The 21,839-nt window shown below is 40.1% G+C and overlaps 1 protein-coding gene across 2 annotated transcripts in view; it reads left to right on the plus strand.

The window, feature by feature from the left end:
• alcama (activated leukocyte cell adhesion molecule a) overlaps window positions 1–17,808 on the plus strand; it is a 66,249-nt gene extending 48,441 nt beyond the window's left edge. Inside the window, exons 7-16 of one of the 2 annotated variants that reach the window (XM_070844171.1) lie at window positions 1,123–1,247; window positions 2,043–2,175; window positions 3,667–3,779; window positions 4,750–4,873; window positions 5,235–5,356; window positions 8,302–8,431; window positions 10,470–10,496; window positions 11,874–11,988; window positions 12,422–12,540; window positions 15,813–17,808. In XM_070844171.1, the coding sequence (XP_070700272.1) occupies window positions 1,123–1,247; window positions 2,043–2,175; window positions 3,667–3,779; window positions 4,750–4,873; window positions 5,235–5,356; window positions 8,302–8,431; window positions 10,470–10,496; window positions 11,874–11,988; window positions 12,422–12,506 (974 nt within the window). In that variant the 3' untranslated portion in view covers window positions 12,507–12,540; window positions 15,813–17,808. The remainder of the gene's footprint in view (window positions 1–1,122; window positions 1,248–2,042; window positions 2,176–3,666; window positions 3,780–4,749; window positions 4,874–5,234; window positions 5,357–8,301; window positions 8,432–10,469; window positions 10,497–11,873; window positions 11,989–12,421; window positions 12,541–15,812) is intronic. The other variant, XM_070844172.1, reaches the window with a different exon arrangement.
• The last annotated feature ends 4,031 nt before the right edge of the window (window positions 17,809–21,839 follow it).

Below are 21,839 nucleotides of genomic sequence, written 5' to 3' on the forward strand. Positions count from 1 at the left end.
AGTGCTGCCAGAGCTCAATACAGGCTCCATTACCCATTTGCACCTTCTGTTTCTTCTCCCTGCCCGCATACAATAGGCTGCCAAGACTCTTTAGTGATAGGTAGAGTTGCACCTCCAACAAGTAGTTTTGATACTTGTTGATTAAGTGTTTTAATGATTTGACAGTAGGGGGTTAATCATTAAGGGTTTGTAGTTTGTACAATAGTCAAATTGCTTTTGCCCTTATGCCTCAAGGTTTTGTGCCTTTACAATAGAAGAAAAGAGGTACCGTTGCATGTTTGATCTCATGTAATGTGTATTTTAGCCATTCCTGTTTAGATTTGCAAATTTGTGCAAGTAGGGAATGAAGATTTATACAAATGGCACGCTACGCTTGATTTGCCACTGCTGACTGACCACTGCAGCACATGAACTCTGTCTGAAACATATGTCTGAGAAAAGCAGATGTAAAATCTGCAGAACTTTTTCATTAGACACACATACACATGCAATGCAAATAGAAAATGTATATATTATTTATTCATAGTTATCAAGTAGACCTGTAATCTGCCACACTGGTTTTTCACAATTGATTCAGTCACTGTTTTTTTTCTTTTAGGATTAATGCCCACTTGCAAAAGGGTTCCTTTAACCACTATTTTAAGTTTCAGCAGCAGAAAACACTTATGTTGTAGAGTGGCTTCAGAGATGCAAATCAATCCATCATTAAAAAGCATATAAATCTAATACAATTTGAAATGTGCATATTTTAAGGAGAAAGCTGCATTGCAGTCTCCAACATAAAGTTGTGTCCATGAACATTTACATGTCCTTGAGCAAAACAAACTAGCTCACTCACTGTCAGCACTCCAGCTAAATCTTTCAAATGAGTAAAAGCAAAATGGACCAAATATACCAATTGCTATATGTTGTCAGACAGCATGATATTCTGTGTGAGGAGAATGGTCTCCACACGTGGAATATTATTTGATTTCTGTATGCATCTGTGCTGCTTAATGGTCGAAATGATCCAGCATGATGGTGATTTATTTCAATGGAAGGTGTATGTAAAACTCATGCTTCCTTCCTTCTCTTTCATTCCTTCTTTTCACTTTATTTGAACCACTCATCTGAACCTCTCAGACCCATCGGAGAAGGTCAGCCTCCAAGTCATGTCCAAGGGGCCCATCGTAGAAGGAGACAACGTGACGCTGAAGTGTCACGCTGACGGAAACCCTCCACCCGCCTCCTTCTTTTTCCACTTCAAGGTCAGTCAGAGCCTGACTACATAACTTTCATCACCGTTTATGGCTTTCCTTATATTTTGTATCTGTTGTTTTCTTTTTTTTCTATATGCATAGGATACATAACATACACATACATAAACATCTTTATCGTATTCATACCTCTCACTGTTGTTATGCCTCCTTACCTAGAGTTCTGTCTTTTATATTTATTTGTTCTCTATATAGATCTTTATATATCTTTATTTCATTATCATATACATTTTTCTCTGCATACATCTTTCTGTAACAGAGCTCCCTGCCAAAGAATTTCCCATGGGTGTACTGTTACAACTGAAGTGACAATAAACATCTCAAAAGATAAACATCTTGAAGGGCCAACCTTCCACCTCTGGAATCATAGTTGGTCGTTGAGAATTTAGCCACCATCCAGACTGTGGCATCCACTGCCACTTCCCACAAATTTGAATTTCCTTCTTTGAAAAGTGGAAATGACGCTGTTCAAAAGGCAAACTAAAACCTGATGATGATGGTTAAGTGTTATAATCACTGCTCTTATGTTGTTGTTGTGGAGTTTTATTATAATCAATCTGACTTTAGATTAGAATATTTCATTTCATTCAGAATTAAGCAGACCTCTGCACTGCATTCCTTGTTTGAGAAGTAACTCCTGTTTTCATCCTTCCTTCTTTCTTTAATTGCCCGGAGTTGAACGAAGAATGATAGAAGCTAATAGTGCCCCTCTCTCTCTCTCTCTCTCTCTCTCTCTCTCTCTCTCTCTCACTCTCTTCCTCACCCTCTCTCTCTTCTCTCCACCAGGGCCAGAAAATGTTGGTGAAAAATTCAGACACCTACACTTTGACTGCCATCAGCAGAGACGCTGCTGGTGAATATAAGTGCTCCCTGGCTGACAACGAGAAAATGGAGGCCTCCCAAAGCATCGGTGTTAGCTGTGAGTAGTCATGACATATGCAGAGCCTTAGCATATTGCACCACAACAAGCAGGGAAGCCACTGCTGTAGCACAGACAAAATCGTCCAGCCTCCTACTGTAGTCCTCGCTTTGCCTTTTTCCTTGAGCCAACAAGCAGCTGCTCCCACAAAACTCCTGCCACACTCTTTCTACCTTGATTGAAAATTCTTAACTTCTTATAAATAACAAGGCACTTTTATTCACTGTAAATAAAGTCATGGGAGCAGAGTAATGGTAATCAAATTCAAACTTTGAGAGCCCAGTCTGGCAGGGAGGCAGAGCGTGGAGTGCCAGGCTGGGAGGAGGAGGAAATCTAATTAGAAATTTCTGACATCGAGTGAGCAAAAGTGACAAAGTGTTGGGGTGGGCGAAGAGCTCAGGCAACGGATAAGCTGTTTTTCCCTCCTACCATTGAGCAACACTCCCTCAAGTAATTACTCCCTTCTTCCCAGGTGTATGTTTCTGAGCCTTCAGTTCAAATGGGCCCTATCATTATAATAAAAAACAAGTCTGACACGTTTTCCCTCCTCTGTGTCCCATATTGCAGCTTCAGTGCATTCCACACATCTTAAACAAAGAAGTGTTTTTTCAGCTCCTTTTAAATTGAGTTTGTGACTGAGGAAAAAAAAAACAAAAGTTCTCTAAATTGGAAATTGTTCAGGATATTTTTGCGACGGAAAGTTGCTGCTGCTCCAGCTGTCCTTTGACAGCTCAACATTTAACACCTCTTTGTATGATATGATTTAATCCTTTTTCCCACCAAAACTAGATAATGAACTACCCCCGGAACAGAAAATCTTGCACTTAAATACATTTGTGTTGTAGTAGTTGTTTTGTTTTTTTTAATAATACAATTAACATGTATCTGGGGTATCTGCTGCATCTTCAGGCACACAAATCTATGTTTATATTAAACGGTAAGGAAACAGGAAACAGTAATGGTGGATAAAATGTACTTGCATTAACCAAATGAGAACCCATTACTGGCGTTTCCTCTTGAACGCTGTCACTGCTGACAAGCTTTTTCACACTTGAATACATGCATTCATAATTTGTGTTTTTATTTAACACAAATGAATTCATTAATCTCAAGAGACTTCCTGATGATGGTTAAATCTTATTTACAAGCATACGCTGAATTCACAGACTGATGTGAATGGTACATGTCAGTGTGGAGCTCAAATGTGACACTATCAGCCACATGCACCACAATGCCATGCTACTGTTCTATTCAATTTAAAGATGCTATGTGGAAAACATGTCACCCCCCCTGAGACATTTGAGCCTGGCACCTCTGCAGAATTGTGTCAAGATAAACTGAAAACATAGCAGAAAATGCCACACTAATGCGGGCATTATTCTAGTTTGTTTATTACTGTCAACAGTACAGAGGCAACAGAATAAATGTGCTTATCTTTAGCCAACTAATATGACTCAGCAGATCCATCCTTTTTCTGTCCTGTTCTCTCAGACCTGGACCTGAGTGTGAGTCCCACTGGGAAGGTTGTGAAGACAGTGGGGGACACTTTGTCTGTGAAGATGGCGAAGAATGCCTCGGGTGATGCTGAAGTGTCCTGGACAAAGGTAATAGTGCATGGGTTGGCACATCCATTGGAGAAAAGTGGTATCGAAATATAGAAGGAAATGACAGAGTTTGCAAGAGCAGGAGGATTTGTCTAAATGCCTGTTTACATTCTCTATCAAACTATCAAACCTGACTGCAGAAACTCTCCCTGAGCTCTTACAGACTGTGAATAGCAGTTGGACTCTGATGAATTATTTTTCCCTCAGCGCCTAAATACCTCAATGGAAGTGTCAGACCATTTATTCTATACTGTGCCTCTGACAGAGAGCTCAGCCCAAACTACAAAAGCATAAAAGAAAACACATAATGCTACAATCATAGAAGGGGTAAAATTATAGGTGTTATTAAAGAGAAGCTGTTGTTGCACCAAAAGTAGAAATCCTAGTAAGATATGGTTGATAAATTGAGTATTTTACTCAAGCATAAAACATACAGAAAAGTAATATGATTGAAAAAATGCAATTGCAATGATTGCATATAAGGTAGATACAGAAAAAAGCCAATGATGAAGCACTGAAGATTAGATAACAGTCCTCATCGTATTGATAGACTTCAGACTTCATTTCCACACTGGGTTCTCAAATGAACATTCTTGTGAACTTGAACTGGAGAAGTGTGTGTAGAAAATATATGTAGAGATGAAGCTGTGGCTCAGAGGTAGAGTCCATCAGTCGAGGTCCATCAGTCGAAAGATCGGTGGTTCGGTCCTCAGCTCCTATGAGTCAGCAAGTGTCCTTGGGCAAGACACTGACCCCCAATTTGCTCCAGAATCGTCTCCAACTTAGATTCCTCCTGAATGAATGATGTGTGAATGGCTGAATGAGGATGTCATGTAAAAGCACTTTGAGTGGTCAAATTGACTAGAAAGGCGCTATACCAATACAGACCATTTACGATTTCTCTTGCATTCATATGTACTGCTGCATTTAAATTGGAGTCACAGGTTGGCTTTGTGACTCTGGTTTTCAGAATGGAAAAGCCGTGAAGGAGCCGGTATTCAGCAAGTTGACCTTTGCTGATGCAGGAGTCTACGTATGTGAAGTTTCCATGACCGGCATCAGACGCCGTCAGAGCTTAGAGCTGGTCGTAGAAGGTGAGTGTGTGTCTGCTGAAAATTACTCTTTTTGATTACCACAGCTTTTCTTTGAAGAGGATAGTATAGAACTTCATCTATTTTTAACAAAATTCGATTTTAACCCTCAAAACTCAATTATATAACAATTTAAAGTTGATACCTGAGCTGTACATAAAATGTAAAGAATACAGTGAACATGTGCTTTGAGACATCTCGCATATTGTGCATCTGGTGCATTCAATAGATGTAATCCATATACGTTTTTTTGGAACAAGCCAGAGGTCATCGCTTGTAAACTCACTGAACATGAAATATTTGTGTGTGATAAAATGTTCCTGAACTTAACTTTGTCAGTAACATCATAAATGTGTTGCATTAGGAAAGCCTGTGATTACCAGGCTAACCAAACACCGTGCAGATGATGCCAAACACAAAGTTCTGACCTGTGAGGCTGAAGGAGTACCAGAACCCAGCTTCCAATGGAGCATCAATAGCACAAATGTAAGTTTCAAAGCATGTGAAAGGAAGCGTGCGTGTGTGTTTAGTTTCTTTAGTGGAGAAGAAGAAGCTGCACCAGAAGCAGCAAAATGAAGCGAGATAACAGTAAACAGTGAGCTGTGATTAAAGCGTTCTTTCAGGCTCCTGTCAGAGTTTGCTTTGCTCTAGCAATTAAAGTAACGAGGGCTCCTACTGAGGTAAACACTCTTTTCTGCCATTATGACAGCCATCCTTACAGTGTTGTTGTAGAGTGCAGAATGGTTTCAGCTGCCATTGTGTATTGAAACTTTTGAACTCCTCCACAGGCAGGCAGCTGTTGGAGGCATAATCATAAGTGGCAGCTGAGTGAGGACACTCTTAAAGCCACCTAATTGTTCTGTTCTGTTAAGGCAAACATTTGATAAATCATGACAATATTCAACACAAGTAGTAACAGCCTCACAATACATAATAGGGATAATAGTCTGCATTAACAAAGAATGTTGTCAGTAGTTGCATGGCGACAATCATATATCCTCACGGGGTGAAATAAGAAAAAAAAAAGTTTTAAAATGTTTTTAAATGCTTTTCATCCCAAGAAATACACTGCTCAAAAAATTAAGGGAACACTTAAATCGCACTCAAATCAGATCTTGATGAAAACTAAACATTCAAGATCAGAATCTTTGTACATTGTGTAATTCTTTGAGTACAAAATGACGTAACAACGGTCAATGAAAACCAAAATCACCAACCGACTGAGAGCTGGATTCAAAATCACTCCAAAAATCGAAGTGAAAAATTTCAATCAAAGGCTGATCTCCTCTCAGACCTGGATCAGGGCATCAGTGAGCTCCAGGACAGTTTGTGGCGCTACTCAGCGACGTTGGATGCACCGATACATAATGTCCCAGAGGTTCTCAATTGGATTCAGGTCTGGGGAACATGAAGACCTGCCAACGGCATCAATGCCTTCGTCATCCAGGAACTGCCTACACACTCTGGCCACGTGAGGCCGGATATGGTCCTGCACCAGGAGGAACCCAGTGGAACCCACTGCACCAGCGTAAGGTCTGACAATGGCTCTGAGGATGTCATCCCGGTACAGCAGTCAGGCTAGCACGTGGAGGGCTGTGCAACCCTCCAAAGATATAAATGGTCTGTATTTGTATTGTGTATTGTATTTGGAAGTCATTTTGACTACTCAAAGCGCTTTTACATTACATCCTCTTTCACCCAATAACACATCATTCATTCAGGAGGAATCTAAGTTGGAGGAGACTATTCTTTCACGCACATTCACACACTGAAGCTGCTTCAGGAGCAAATTGGGGTTCAGGGTCTTGCCCAAGGACACTTCAACATGCTGACTCATAGGAGCTGAACCAGCAACCAACCTTCCGATTGATGGACGACCCACTCTACCTATGAGCCACAGCCTCCCCAGACCATGAATGACCCAAAGCCAAACAGGTCAAGCTGTGATGTTGCAGGCAGCATAACGTTCCCCACGGCGTCTCCAGGCTCTTTCATGTCTGTCACATGTGCTCAGTGTGAACCTGCTCTCATCTGTGAAGAGAGCGGGGCGCTAATGGCCGACCTGCCAATTCTGTTGCTCTCTGGCAAATACCAATCGAGCTGCACGGTGCTGGGCTGTGAGCAGTGGTCCCACTAGAGGACGTCGGGCCCTCATGCCACCTTCATGGAGTCTGTTTCTGAAAGGAGTTAGATACCAGTCCTGCTGCTGGGTTGATACCCTTCTACGGCCCTGTCCAGCTCTCCTCATGTATCTCCTCCATGCTCCTGAGACTGTGAGACACAGCAAACCTTCTTCTGACGGCACTTATGGATGTGCCATCCTGGAGGAGCTGGACTACCTGTGCAACCTAAATGGGCTGCAGGTACCGCCTCATGCTGCCAGTAGTGACAAGGACACTAGCAAAACACAAAACTAGAGAAGAATCAGTCAGGAAGAATAAGGAAAGAGCAATTGTCTGTGGCCACCGCCTGCAAAACCATTCTCTTTTTGGTGGTTGTCTTGCTGTTGCCTCTCCAGTGCATATGTTCATTTGCACCAAAACAAGTGAAACTGATTCACAATGGCTTATGCTTCCTAACTGGACAGACTGATATCCGTGAAGTTTAATTGACTTGGTGTTATACTGTGATGATTAAGTGTTCCCTTAATTTCTTTGAGCAGTGTAGGATAATCCTTGAGAAACCAGAGGGAATGTAAACAACGCTGCACACACTGTTACAGTGAGGGAGATTTAGGAAAGAATACAACATCAAAACTTGTCCTTAAAACCTCATTGTTTTTTAATTAGCCAAACAGATTCTAAGACAGAACAAAACAATGTGAATATTTTGTCCTCCTTGATTTGGAAATGGGACATTTGAGAGTGCTAGCTTTTCATATTTTACTGAATTTGCTCATTTGATTTTAAATTTAGCAATCCCATTGTTGAAGCACAGCCTCCTGTTCAAACTGAAATCCCTCAGACAATCTTTTCAAACTGTGTGGGTGAAGTACACCATCAGTGCAGATCATGATTCACGCTAATGAATAATGTTCTTATCAAGATGATCTGAGATGAATTATTCCAGGCCTCATCATGAGCAGGTAATGCTTGAACAACGATTTTTCTGTTAGATTCTGGTCTGTTGCCAAGAAAGAGGGTGTTTTATTTAACTTGTGCATTCAGAATGAGTTTGCAGTTTTGCCTTTTCTGTCAGACCCCAGTGTATTGAGTTCAGCTCCCCTGTATGATATCGACATTTGCACTATTTTGGTCCCATTATCTGTTTTCCCACTGTCCCCCCACCTGTCAAGCAATATACAAAATATCCTGTAGAATGGAAAAGTCGATAATGTGTGTGCAACTAAAGAGGCTGCTGTGTGAGTTTTCTCCAAATATTGTTGAAACTTCTTATTCCCGTGTGTTTGGTTTTTTTTGCTGTGACTCCAGGAGGAGAGCTCCTACGTCAACGGCAAGGCCACCCATAAAATCACTGTGATCCCCATGTTGAACCTGACTGTCACCTGCAGCGTCAGCAACAAGCTCGGAGAAGATGTCATGACCATCAACGTTTCCTCTGGTTCGTTGTCGCTTGTCACTAACTTGTTGTTGTTGTTGTTTGGCTTTGTGTTCCCAGCTGTGGGAAATGATGAGGTGTCATGACGGTTCCTTTATGTTACTACGAGCTACGAACAGACAAATCGTATATTTTCACTTGCTTCGCTGTGGGACTGCTTTTTGTTGTTTTGAGTTAATGCATTGAGCAATTAGGTTAATTGTGTAAAAAAAAAAAAACAGAGAGAGAAATTAGTCAAATTAATTGCAAGTTTAACTCTGGATGTAACCATTCTCCAGGCTTTTAATTTCCCTCAAAACATGAAATCACAGAAATGTGCTGTATACTGACACTTTTCTCAGCCAGTAAGCTTGCTGTCCATCTACTCATCAGTGTCTCTGCAGCTCAGCTCTGCAGGAAGCCAAAAGGCTGCTGGTGACTTGATGATTGTGTTACTGCCAGTATGACTTCACAGTTATAGGGGATCCTGCCAGCAGCTTTCAGCTGCAGCTTGATTGATGGAGCCTCATTTTAATAATAAGCGCTACTGTAATAAGACCAAACTTCTATGAACAGTGCAATGAAAATGCATCATTGTACCAACATAAAGTAATAGGATATAACAAAGCAGTAGGCAGTATGAGTAGGAAGAAGCAAATGTGGGGTGTAAAATAGGGTGTAAAAAGAGGAATAAATGGACTGGATTAAAAGTATAAAGACATTTCAAATTAAGCTTGACATTTAAGCAAAACATGCTGAGGAAAAGAAAGGAATTTCTGGAACACAAGAATATACCAAATGTTAAATATATTCAGTGTGAAGTGTGATTAATATTGACATCTAGAACACCGTGTTTATCCCAGGACTCAGGTCATTCCTGATGGAGCCATTTCAGCACAGTGCTGACAAAATAACCAATTGATTTCTTTGTTCGTCACACTGCTATTTTTTTGCAACTTTAGACTCATGAAGAAAGTTCCACACTTCAGATTAAGACTTGTTATACTTGCTTGCTTTCATTCTAATGTGGAACATATTGGCAGAACAGCCATTTTACTACACCATGAAATACTCTGCTATAATTGGAACACTATAATAATGTCCACTGGATAAGGTGATATGTGGTACCAGCTGCACATCAGCACGAGTCAACTCAACTTTCATTCTGTGCTGTTTGTACTTTCTGTCATTATAAAGGAGAGCAACGATCAAGGGAAAGTTTTAGTCACTGTTTTATGCACACTGACTATAGAACCGAAGCCTGCTGCTTTGTCCCTAACAACTAGGTCAATATATGCAGGGTTGGGAGGTTTGGATGGTAAATGGCTGGCTTTAGTGAAAAGATCAGTAAGCTGCTGGTACAGACTCCTGGGAGTGTGGAAAGATGCCTTTTTTCTTTCTTGGAGAACACTGTGTAATTATACTTAGTTCCATTTTCTACAAGTAATTTAAGCCATTGATCAACACAAATTACTTGCTGACTCAAACTGTTGCACAATGTGCTCAAGTAGACCTTAAAGGTGTGCAGTGCTTACACAAAATCCTTACTCCATATCTACTACAGACACTGGAATGAAAAAAAATGAAACAAAAGTATTTAAGGAACAGCTCTGACTGTAACACTAACGCTGAATGCTACAGCTGTATCCTTTCATTTCATACATGCTGTGTCATTGCTGTTCCTCCTCATTCTTCCCTTCTGTCTATGATAATCCTCCTTTCTTTTGTCTCTCCTTCACTATCTCCTGGGTTTGGCTGGATTTCCTGTTTGTTGAGGTGCTAAACATGTCTCGCATTTTTTTTCCTGCCATCTAAGAGCCACTGTCTGGCATATGTTCTGAAAGCATAGTCAAGTGTTGCTTTTGGAACGTCTTGTTCCAAGGTACAGTTTGCTTGTTGTGAGGCACAATTAGAAAAACCTTTGATTTCATTTTATGATGCTTCTCTCACTTTTGATCAGTGCAAAATTTGAATCTGCCAGGGTTTTTTGAGCAGACTAACAGGATATGTATGTTTTGTTTGGCTTTTATTTTTATTCTAATTTATTTATGTTTGATTTCAGTTTTTAAGGAGGAAATTAATGACAAAGGTAAGAATTTGTTTTCCATTTCCTTTATCTTTTGCTTTCTAGGCTTTTTATAGGACATTCTACTCCTCATTACTTTCCTTACACCGGCTAATTGATGCATAGGCAGATGAGAAAGTTTTCAAGAGTGCCTGATGATTGTTAAAAGAGTTTCCATCATCAAACCTACCTTTCATTCCATCACCATGCCATCATCATCACGTACACGTGGATAATGGGCTGCTATTCATTCAGAATATATTGCGTTTAAAGCACACTATATAACGTTATAGTAATAATAGATCTGTAGATTTATACAGCATAGAGTAATCATGTTGCCTTCAGCTGGACAGTGATCAATGCTACATCATTTGCCACTGTCACTGTGCCCCTTAATTATACTCTAGTGAAACGTGTTGGCCGACAGGACACACAAACAGTGTCAATAAGCATCTGTAGAACAGCTGCAATTAACTTGGTGAGAAAAGTGATGATGAGTCAGACTGGTGAGAGTGGTTTCTAAATGTAATGTAATGTAAATATAATGGCACAGAACATCAAAACATTAGCAGACAATGTGACATGAATGCATTTTCTGGTCTCCCGGACACACTGAAACATCCCTCCTGTTTTATTGTACGCCCCCCCCGCCCCCCGCCGCCTTCAGAATATCCACAGTTGATCGTGTGTTGCTGATGCTTCCCAGAATATAAACAAAACTCCACTCAGTGCTGTTTCATGTTGCTACGGTAACAACGAGAACAAGTCGCTGAACTATAAACACAATCAAACAAACCAAAGCTGTAGAGTGTCGCGTGATAAAGCATCAACCAATGAAACCTCAGTGCTTGAGTATAAACTAGTGCAACAGAAGCAAGTTTAAAAAGGGTTTTCACTGACCCAAGACAAATGCATTTCATAACACATAAGAACATATAAGATAAGAAGGTATCACATCTATAAACCATATCAAATAAGTAGGTATTCCAGTGAAAAGGGAATAAGATAAGAAGTTATTATTAGCATTGTTCTTAAAAAAGGGTTTTACTTGTTAACCGCTTTAAATCTTACTAAAAGCTGTGAAAAAAATCAGTGGGATTTTAAAAGAAGACACAGTCGTAGCAGACCATAGCTAATGTGGTGGAGAATTTCAGAGAGAAGGACCATAATGACTGAAAGCACTATTAGATGATTTTCAGTTTCTTCCTGGTATAGATTACATTTCTATAGTGTAACCCAAGCTAAAATGTTAGCAAGGAGCATCACAGTGAACGGTCTACAGAGGACACTTTATGATCGTTGAGGCCGTCTTTCAGTGAATTACTGTAGATGCTCTGTTGGAAAGCTGTGGTGTGAGTTTCTGTGTTAGTCCTACAGCTGAAGCACAGTGTCTGTTTTCAGCCTCACAGGAGGATTCAGAGGACCAGGCGAAGCTCATAGTGGGTGTTGTGGCTGGTCTCCTCATAGCTGCTGCCGTGGTGGGACTCATCTACTGGCTCTACATGAAGAATTCAAGGTAACACACACCAGCGTGCACACTGCTAAGCAATTGGCATTTTATGTTTAAATTCTAAGTCCCTGCTCACGTCATGGTGGCGCTGCTCCTGCTGCGTTCCAAAGAGAAGAAACCAGCCTTTTTTAGTGAGAGAATGTGGAATAATAATCAGAAGGAAGGTGGTCAAGGGTCGCAGACAAAGTCTCTGACGACAAACTTAACAAAGCTGTCTGTCCTTAAATGATGACTTACGTCAAAGAAGTGAGAAACAACTGAGGATGTTGGATCGCAGGTTTTCAGGGCATGAAGCAGAGAGTAGTGGCATGTGGCGAGTGCATATTGAAAAGGTGACCATGCATCCTGCTGTGGAGTGACTGTGTCATCAGGAGCAGAGTGAGAAGGTCGTTCTATAGAGGAGATGCATCATGCTTTTGCAATTTTATATTCACTGCAGACAAGGAAGCTGGAAAACTGGTGAGAAGGAGGTGGGAACATCTGAGGAGAGCAAGAAGCTGGAGGAGAACAATCACACTGTTTAAAGGCACTCGGGCTGTACTACATGGGATTAATGAGGTAACACTTATACACTGGTTCTCCTGCTTCAAACCCTGTCTGCTGTGTAATGAGGGCTTATTATTGCTATATCATAATACCTGCAAATACCTACTGTGCTGTACCTTCTTGGCTTTTCACACTTGAAAACCTCCACAGAATGTATGAATAGGCTGCTTTTAAAGAGTTCTCAGAAGTTCAAATGAATGTGATGAAGATGCTCTTTGGTAGGAACACAAAAGAAAAAAAGGTCCAAGACACTGACAGTACTTAACATGTTAGCTTTGTAGCAGCCTACACGTAGTTTCACAAACAGCCCTCTCCAGGGGGCTGAAGAAGGCTGTGTGGATAAACTTTTCACCTGAGGAGTGCCTTGGACTATTTTTTCATTTTGTACGTGTTTATAGAACCCTGAAGAGGTTAAATTAATAATTCACAAGGAAATGTCTAAAAATAAACAACTTAGTGGTGCTGAAACAGGCTCTTATCTTAAGAATTCTTCTGAATTGCCATCCATATCATATACCCTGTTTTTTTTTCTGTGGATGGAAGAACAACCAAGCCAGTCAGACAGAAAAATAGCTACTGAAAAATTGCTACAAAAGAGGTGATAACTGACTAAGCTGTCTCAAAGACAGAAATGAATACACATTCTGTCGCTCAGCGGCCGGATCGATCCCTGGCTCACTCTTTCAATCAATCAATCAATCAATCTTTTTTTATTTAGCGCTAATTCATAACAAGTGTTATCTCAAGACGCTCTCCATGAAGAGCAGGTCTAGAACAAACTCTTTAATTAAGAGAGAGACCCAATGATTCAGGAATTCAAAATTGGCAATTGGGCTGCTTTAGGGCTAGACTGCCGGGAGTCCCCCGGTAAGGACGTGTTAATTAAGGACAGGACTTCCTTAAGTAGCCTAGAAGGAATGGGGTCTAGGAGACAAGTTGACGGTTTGGATGAGGAAATGATTGAAGCCAATTCAGGAAGATCAATTGGAGAAAAGTCCAAATGCACTTTAAGCCCAGCAGCTGTTTCCATGAGTTTGAGGTTGAATCAGAGCCTGTTGAGGGCAGGAGGTGATTTGTCTCTAAAAGTTAGAATGAAGCTCATGGAGTTGTTGCTACTGAGCTCTAAAGGAATACAAGGGTCAATGGAGTTCTGGCTCTTTGTCAGCCTGGCTAACGTGCTGAACAGAAATCTAGGGGTGGGTAGCTCTGGCATTACAGAGGATATGTATGCATACAGTCCACAAGTCAAAGTGTCCTTGAGCAAGACAGTGAACCCCAACTTGCTGCTGAAGTGCAGCTTCAGTGTGTGAAAGAATAGTCTCCTCCAATTTAGACTCCTCCTGCATGAATGCTGTGTGAATGGGTGAATGAGGATGTAGAGGAAAAGCACTTTGAGCGAAAAGAAAAGAAAAGTACAAGTACAACCATTTACCATTCTTTTTTTCAGTTTTCCAAAAATGTGCATACACTTGACTCTGTTTTATAAATCTCAGTCATTGTGGAAGTGGGTCCACATGCACACGCCTCGTTGCCATGAATAAAAGACATAGAAAGAAGAAGAGAAGAAATGGAATATAATATTCATGATTATGTCTTCAGTCACCTTGAACTCAGAGTCACTGTGTGGTTTCCACAGTAGCCCAGAATGGACAAACAAAGTTTTCACATTGTGAAAAGTGGCAGCTTGAATTTGGAAGTGCAAATGCGCTGGTTGGAAGACGAAGAGCACCAGAAGGCCACCGTAGGCTAAGGGAGGGGTGAGGGGAGGGGCATTCAGCAGGTTGCAATCTACAGCCTCACAGCCTCAAATGTCTGCACACTAGTCCTTTAACCACTGTTCCCATAGCAGCACCTCTGACTGCTTTGTCACTCTTAAGACTTGTCAGTGGTGTAGATCTACAGCAGTGTGTGGCTATTCATAGTGCCCATATCATCCATTTATCACTCAAGCCTGTAAAACCTGATCCATAATCATCATTATTAAAGGATTAAAGGACAATTTTTCAAGCTACATCAAAGCTGCCTGTACGAACAGGTTTAGCTTATTATAATCATTTCTCCTGATCATACCTGCCTTCCTGATTAGCTTCCAAAATTAATGAAGGATGAAATGTATTCCAACATGGATTGTAAGTAAGCAGGTATCTTCCAAAGTTAGTCTTTTTAGTGCAGAAGTCCCTCTGTATGTTCTCCTGTTAAGCTGCAGTGGAAGGGTAGTAATAAAGTTTGGTGCTAAAAGTCTGTAACTTTGAAAGATCCCCATTTATACCCCATATTCATCTAACTCAGGCTGTTGAAGCCTAACATTAACTTTGGAATGTATTTTGGTACAAAAGCACTGTGAATTATCACAGTTCATTAGAAAGGGATACAGATTTAAGACAGACGTGAAAAAGTGCGACCCAATCCTTTAGAAATCAGAAAGGTACTAGTTAGGTATTACACCAAGTATTTCACAGAAACAGATCAAATGAAAAGATGTTGAACACAGGGGAACAAAGTGATTCCTCCAGTGTGTATAAAAGAACGATGTAACTGAACACACAAAGGTGATTAATGAGCATGACATATAAATGTGCCTTTGGTATTTTACAGATCGCTCTGTAGTCCGCAAAAAAACACAAAATCAGTTAAATTGGCAAACAAATGACTGTTATTAGATTTTTTTTTCTTTTTCCATCGCTACATTATCATAGGCCATTTACAACCATGTTGCTGTAGAAAACCATGTCTAAGCTGTTCTGAAGTGTGTGTGGGTGTGTGTGCATGTGTGTGGGAGTGTGTGTGGGGGTGTTTTAACCACACCGTTAAATCTGTTTATAGCCACGCTGATGGTGTGGCTCTAGGATTGGGCCAGTCTGAAAAACATCTCTTGGATGCATTGCTGTAAATTTTGTTCAGACGTTCATGTTTCCTCGAGGATTCCTCTGACTTTTACTCACCAGGTCATGACATAGCCGTCAGCCTCGGCTGAACTTAGCATTCACATGGTGAACATTATATATGTCAAACATCAGCATGTTAGCATGCTTCAGCTACCAGCTGGTGCACAATATGCATGATTTTGTGCAAATGCATCGTTTATCTATCTGGAGTTTCTCTGGAGTTTTTGGCTCCATCTAACTTTGTTGGATTGGCTCCAGCCCCCCCGGATAAGCGGTATAGATAATGGATGGACGGATTAAGAATGTAGGGGTTAGAAATCATGTTTTTGTTTTTGTGAAACATAAGTTAAAATCCCGCATGATTGTGATGATCATATATTTGTCTGTATGTCGTTGCAGCTGAAAGCAGCCTTACAACAATAAAACACAGACTCCCAGCCGGTTGCTGACGTGCTCCATCAGGCTCCCCATAAGCAGCAACAGTCAGAGTGATTTCCCACGCAGTCCTGCCCACAACCTGCTGTCTGAAGTCTGTACTGAGGCTGCCTTGTGTTACTGTGTCATTTTGTTTTTTGTGTTCCTGGTGAATGCTCCCTGTTATGTTTTGTTTGATTAATTCCGTGAGGCTGTGTGGTAGGTTTTTTTGCCGCTTTTTTTTTTTTTTTTTGACAGTTTCTAAATTTCTTCAAAGAATGTAAATTCCTTGTACACTTTTTAAGGTCTGTATAACAAATCACAATTATGCGTGTGCCCTGGCTGAGCATGCCAATGTTTATTTTTGACTTGCCCAATGTGTGGAACAGCCTCTGCCTGTGCTCAGAGAAAAAGACACTTCACTGCTGTGTAACTCTACTGAAACTGTCCTCAAACTTCACAGACGAGAACCTCATCATATCTTAACCTCCAGACTTATGTTCTCTAGTTTTTAAACACTGGCAAATGGATTGTCTGAATCTACTTAACGGATGCCCACAATGGTAGGGTCCTAGTTATAGTCATGATATTAGTTAAGGAACTGGACGTACTGTGAATGGTTTGTATACATGCAGTTAATTGTAACTGTGATCCCCCCCAAAAAAACTTCCCGTGTTTGAAATTGCATTTGTGTAGATGTAAATTGGACATCAACGAACAGAGCATAACCACTAATTAGTTATTTTTGTCATCTGAAAAGGCAAAAAGAAATGAAAAGGCAAGAAGTCATTGGAAAAGTGCAACAACTCGTAACAAATGCAAAAACGTGTCCTGCCACAACGTTTCTTTTCTAAATTTATGCTAAAATGAGTTTGATCACCTGCGCTTTAGCTGAATACACTACACTGTTGTCTTCATGTCTTCACCGGTGTGCTCTACACTTCCTGGACCATCCTCTCAAGGCTGAGAGCATGGTTTTGGAATAGATTTAATATTTTATGTGTCATGTTTTTATGTTGGAAGAACTTTACTGATGCCAGGTCTGAATTCTGTTTTTTGTGTTTTTGATGTATTTATATTCTACGTGCAACCTACCTGGATGCTGCAGCATGCAAGATAATTCTTTTCTTAGCCTGTGTAGAAGGCTTCATCATTGAAAAGGTACTGCGTGCTAGAAGAGTTACATGACAGTAAATAAGGTGACACGGCATCTGTGCTCATTCTCTGCTGTATAATTAATATTATTGTTATTGTTTTTAGCTCAGTGGTGTGAAGGATAACCCAAACTGAAGACAGTGGCGTAAAAAAGGGTGGTTTTCTGTATTTTCACCATTTTGCTCTGGTTCATCCCACAATGCAACACCCAAAGAGAAAGAGAAAGACTGAAAGGAATCATATACCATTTATAGATTACTGAAAAGTTTACTGTGTACACTCTTGTTAAGTTCACAACATCTCCACTCTCTGACTACATTTACAGCACATATACAAACTCTGATTAACAACTTGACAAAACAGGCACCAGCTTTCATATCCACCTAAAATCTGGTTCAGTGGATTATGATTATTGCCAGTAATCAAATATTTAATGAATTTGTCTTCATCTGGCGAAAACCTCTCTGTGGTAATTAAAGGTAGGCTGGTTTTGTCAACGTATAAAATGGTAACTTAAAGAATCATACACCAGCTGATCCTGTGATTGTCTCTTGTATGCCAGTTTTACAAGCTGTTGCAAAGAGATGACATTCCATTCTCAAGTATAATCATATTGTGGATTGTTGCAAAACTATATGACAAGAAAGCGGGTCAACATCGTGAGTGCACCTAGCCAATACTTTTCTCATGTCTTTTGTTCCTTTTCAAATAATCAGGTTAGCAGTGAAACCAAAGAGGGTTCGATGAGAAGGCCATAGCAGTGTTGTAAATACAGACTTTTGTTTTTGTACTGTTGTTGACAATAAAGTATACATTTTGAAAAAGTGTTAGTTGTGGTGTGTATGGTTTTTTTTCATCAGCAAATAGTCCCACATTTATATGTACAGACACGGTAGTGTGCAGCTTTGAGCTTTCTGTCGCATTTGTTCTGTCTTGTAAAGCATTTTGTTCACATACTTGCAGCAGTGTGGTTCCAGCGAGTTGGCGCTCATCTTAATCTCCCACGAGAAAAACTTATTTTGTCTGTAACACCCAGCAATACATGGAATAGGTCTAATCTCATTACATGACGTTCCAGACATTACATGTGTTTCAGGTCATTCCTGCTTCAGTCATCATGAGAGAAGGTTGACATACAGTAGAATGAATACATTTAGAAAACACAGTATTTCCAAAGGCCTGTTTTAGTCACATCCATCCTGGATCAGTGGCACATATATGATTTAGAGCTATTGAACCTACTTTTGGGATTTGCAGTCCTGCAGGAACCTTCGATAAAGACTTGTACCTTTGCTTGCAAGGGAGACTGCGTTGGATTGTGTTTTGAACTGGTGTGCTCTTAGTTGTATCATTTAATGTCCTCTGAGAATTTCGAGCTCCTCTAATTAAATGAACCAAGTCAGGCAGCAACACGTTTGGAATCAGACCATAATCATGTTGTCTGTTGCAAAAAATCTATACTTCTGCACAGTATTCAAATCTGGACATAAACTCATTTCTCACCACAAAGTACAGCATAATGAGCTGAAGCAGACTTCTTGTCCTTTCCAGCCACAGTAGACACGCAGCCACATGTACCACAGAGAGGCAATTTTGGCCCAGTTTTTGGTCCACGTCCCAGAGAAAGACCACAGTGGCTCCAGCTAGAGTTGAACCAGTTAGCCTCCAAGTATCCAAGCAGGACAGACATTAAGACACAGAGCGGAAAACTGAATGAAATCTTTAAAGTACAGTAGAGTAATCTTTCTCCTTCTGTTGTCACCCCTAAACCAGAGAAAAACTTAAAACTGCTAACTAACGAGTGGCACAGCTGTAACATCGTTCTTGTGTTTCACATTGTGATGTAACCACTTCTGTTGGATCTCCGTGCTAATTATCGGATACGTCTCTGTGTGATGACAATCTGAGTTTGTTTGTGCCAGCTGCCAACTACTCCCAGCCCTGGAAGATGTGGGGGGTAGGAGGACAACTGAGACTGTGTAGGAGGAGACGAGCTTCATCACTGTTGTTTCAGTTTCCTGTTTCTTGATGCCCCTTTAATCCATGTTTTGAGTGTTTTTCAGGGAATCAGCTTGTGCTTAAGCCCCTGCATCATTTGCATGTACTCTAAGGCATTGTGTAGAAATACAGACGCAGAAACCCAGCACCCCCCGGAAACAGTTATTTTGATCAGACGCAATTTCTGGATGATTCACATTGGCTCACTGCTGGAAAAACATCACCACCTCCACCTCTTGGTTTTGGCATTTCAAACTCAACATACTCTCCAAGGCCTCTGCATTAGCTTCCAGAGTGGTGTGGCGCAAATCCAACATATGATGTCTTGATCAAAATAGTCGTATTCCCAGGAAATCAGCTTCATACTAGCAGCATTTGGAGGTGTCCTGATTTCTTCTGCTCTTTGAACCAACATCCATCCAAAATTAGAATGAGTCTAAGGCTACCTAAACCATCAAAGGTACACTGTTACGTAACCTTCAGTTCTTACTAAATAATTATTGAGATTACATTTACAGTATGTAGCATATAAACTAATATAGCGTCTTTAACTGCAATCAGCATTGTGTACTACAGTGAAAGGGAAGCGCTAGAGTGGACACACTCTTTTACAGCACCTTTATAATTGTGGATATTCATGAACATGGTGCAATGGGAGAATAGGAGCGTACATTTTGAAGGACAAAGCTGGTGCCATTCTATATTTTTGACACTGTTTGTTAATGCTGTCTGACCTCCATACTGTCTGTGGCTCTCAGCCCCCATATATATTGAGTAAACAGTGTACAGCTGAGTTCGAAAGTCAAGCCTATAAAATATATATATATACACTGTTGCCCATAAAGTTGGAATAAAATGTTTTTTACCTCTTCTCATGAAATGATTGTGATAATGTGATTCATTCTTGATAAATAAAGTTTATATCTTCTCAACTTTATTGATCAAACTCTTCCAAACATATCACAGTGAAACTTAAACCACAATTAACCTTTGCAAACTGTGTATTCAGGCTTTAACAAAATTGGGGTTATTGAACAATTATTCCAACTTTATGGGCAACAGTGTATTTATATTTATTTTTTATAGATAGATAGATCTCTCTCTCTCTCTCTCTCTATATATATATATATATATATATATATATATATACACACATATATTCATACATATACACACACACACACACACACATATATATACATATATACACATATACATATACATACATATATATACACACATATACACACATGTATATACACACAAATATATACATATATAGATATATAAATATATACATATATATCTATATACATACATATATACATATATAGAGAGAGAGAGAGCGAGAGAGAGAGAGCATAAAGTTGCTCTCTTTGGAGCAGCAGGATGTTGTCTGTGTAAATGAGTGAGTGTGTGTTCATGGTAATGAAGGGACCTGTAGGACCACTGAGGCCCACTGATGTGGTTTTCATAGTTTTTGGACAGGTATGGGGCTCTATGGCACAGGGGAATGACATACATCAGGTTTTCATATACACAAAATACCCATTAGTAGATGCATTCATTGTTAGTTTGGGATGTAGAAAACCACCAGGGTGATCCTTCAACATCTTCACACAATTTACAAACACCAACACTATTCTTTGTCAGTGAGAGACTACTCCTCCTTACTCATCAGTTCAGAGTGAGTTGAACACATTAGCATGGAGCCGTACAGGCTTCTCTGATGTGACTGTGTCACTTTCTTTTATAGCTTTTAATTAAATTGAGCATTCTTTTAAATCTCAAGTACCCTCCATCAGTTTTCAGAGATTTCTCTTGACAGATCATTGGTAGCTGGCAGCCACGGTGAAGCTCCTTGAAGTCGTATTTGCAGATGATACATTATTTTCTTATCTCTGCTGCATTACTGGAACAATTCAAACCTCTTCTCACTCACTCAAAGCTAAAATGATTGTATCTACTTAATGCTGGCACAAACTGTCATGGAACACACACAAAGCATCAAATAAAACAAAGGAATCGTGACTTTTTATTTACTTATCCATGAAAATAACATATCAAGATAAAAGTATTAATGATGTATAAATTAGTTGCACATTACTCTATGCTTTACATATTATCAGCACTTTTGTTTTGTCACCAGAGCACATTAATACGAAAATGGAAATAAAAACTGCCCTTTGCAACCTAAGGCCACTTACCCCCTTCACAAGGGAGTCCAATGGAATGGACAATTCTGAGCTCAGAGTTGTTCACGTTTGAGAAAATAAAAAAACAAAACAGACCAGTGCAAGAATGAAGCCTCAAGTTAAAGGGGAATGCCACTGAGTTTCACATCTGAATTACTATGAGCTGTGTCTTGGTCTGCTGGACATAAACCAAAAAACTGATGACTCATTGTCTAATCTGTAACGATTAACTGTCCTCTGATCTGTGACCTGAAAAAGGAGACCAGATTTCTTTCTGAGGATCAGAGACCGTTTTCTGGTTAAGTACAAGTAGGACTGTCACATCGTTTGAATATTAAAATTTTAATAAACTGGGCAGCATTTCTGTCCCAATGTCAGAAGTGCAGATAAGCTGCTTATCAAAGTGCTGCATTATATGCTTATACATGTGTGGTTTTGCTGCACGAGATATGTCCGCACTAACTCTGTGGCTGTTTCAGACCCCACTATCAACATATGTACAGTTTACACTACAGTGGTATTCCCCTTTAAAGTGCTGCTCAAAAAGGAAAGGATGGCAGTGGGGTAGATATCTGCTCTTTAAGATACGATGTGGGTGGGGTGGGGATAAGGGGGCTGCAAGTGATGTCTGTTATCTGTTAAACTGACCAAATGCCTAACAATA

This window comes from Pempheris klunzingeri, chromosome 14, assembly GCF_042242105.1.
Source record: "Pempheris klunzingeri isolate RE-2024b chromosome 14, fPemKlu1.hap1, whole genome shotgun sequence".
Lineage (NCBI taxonomy): Eukaryota > Metazoa > Chordata > Actinopteri > Acropomatiformes > Pempheridae > Pempheris > Pempheris klunzingeri.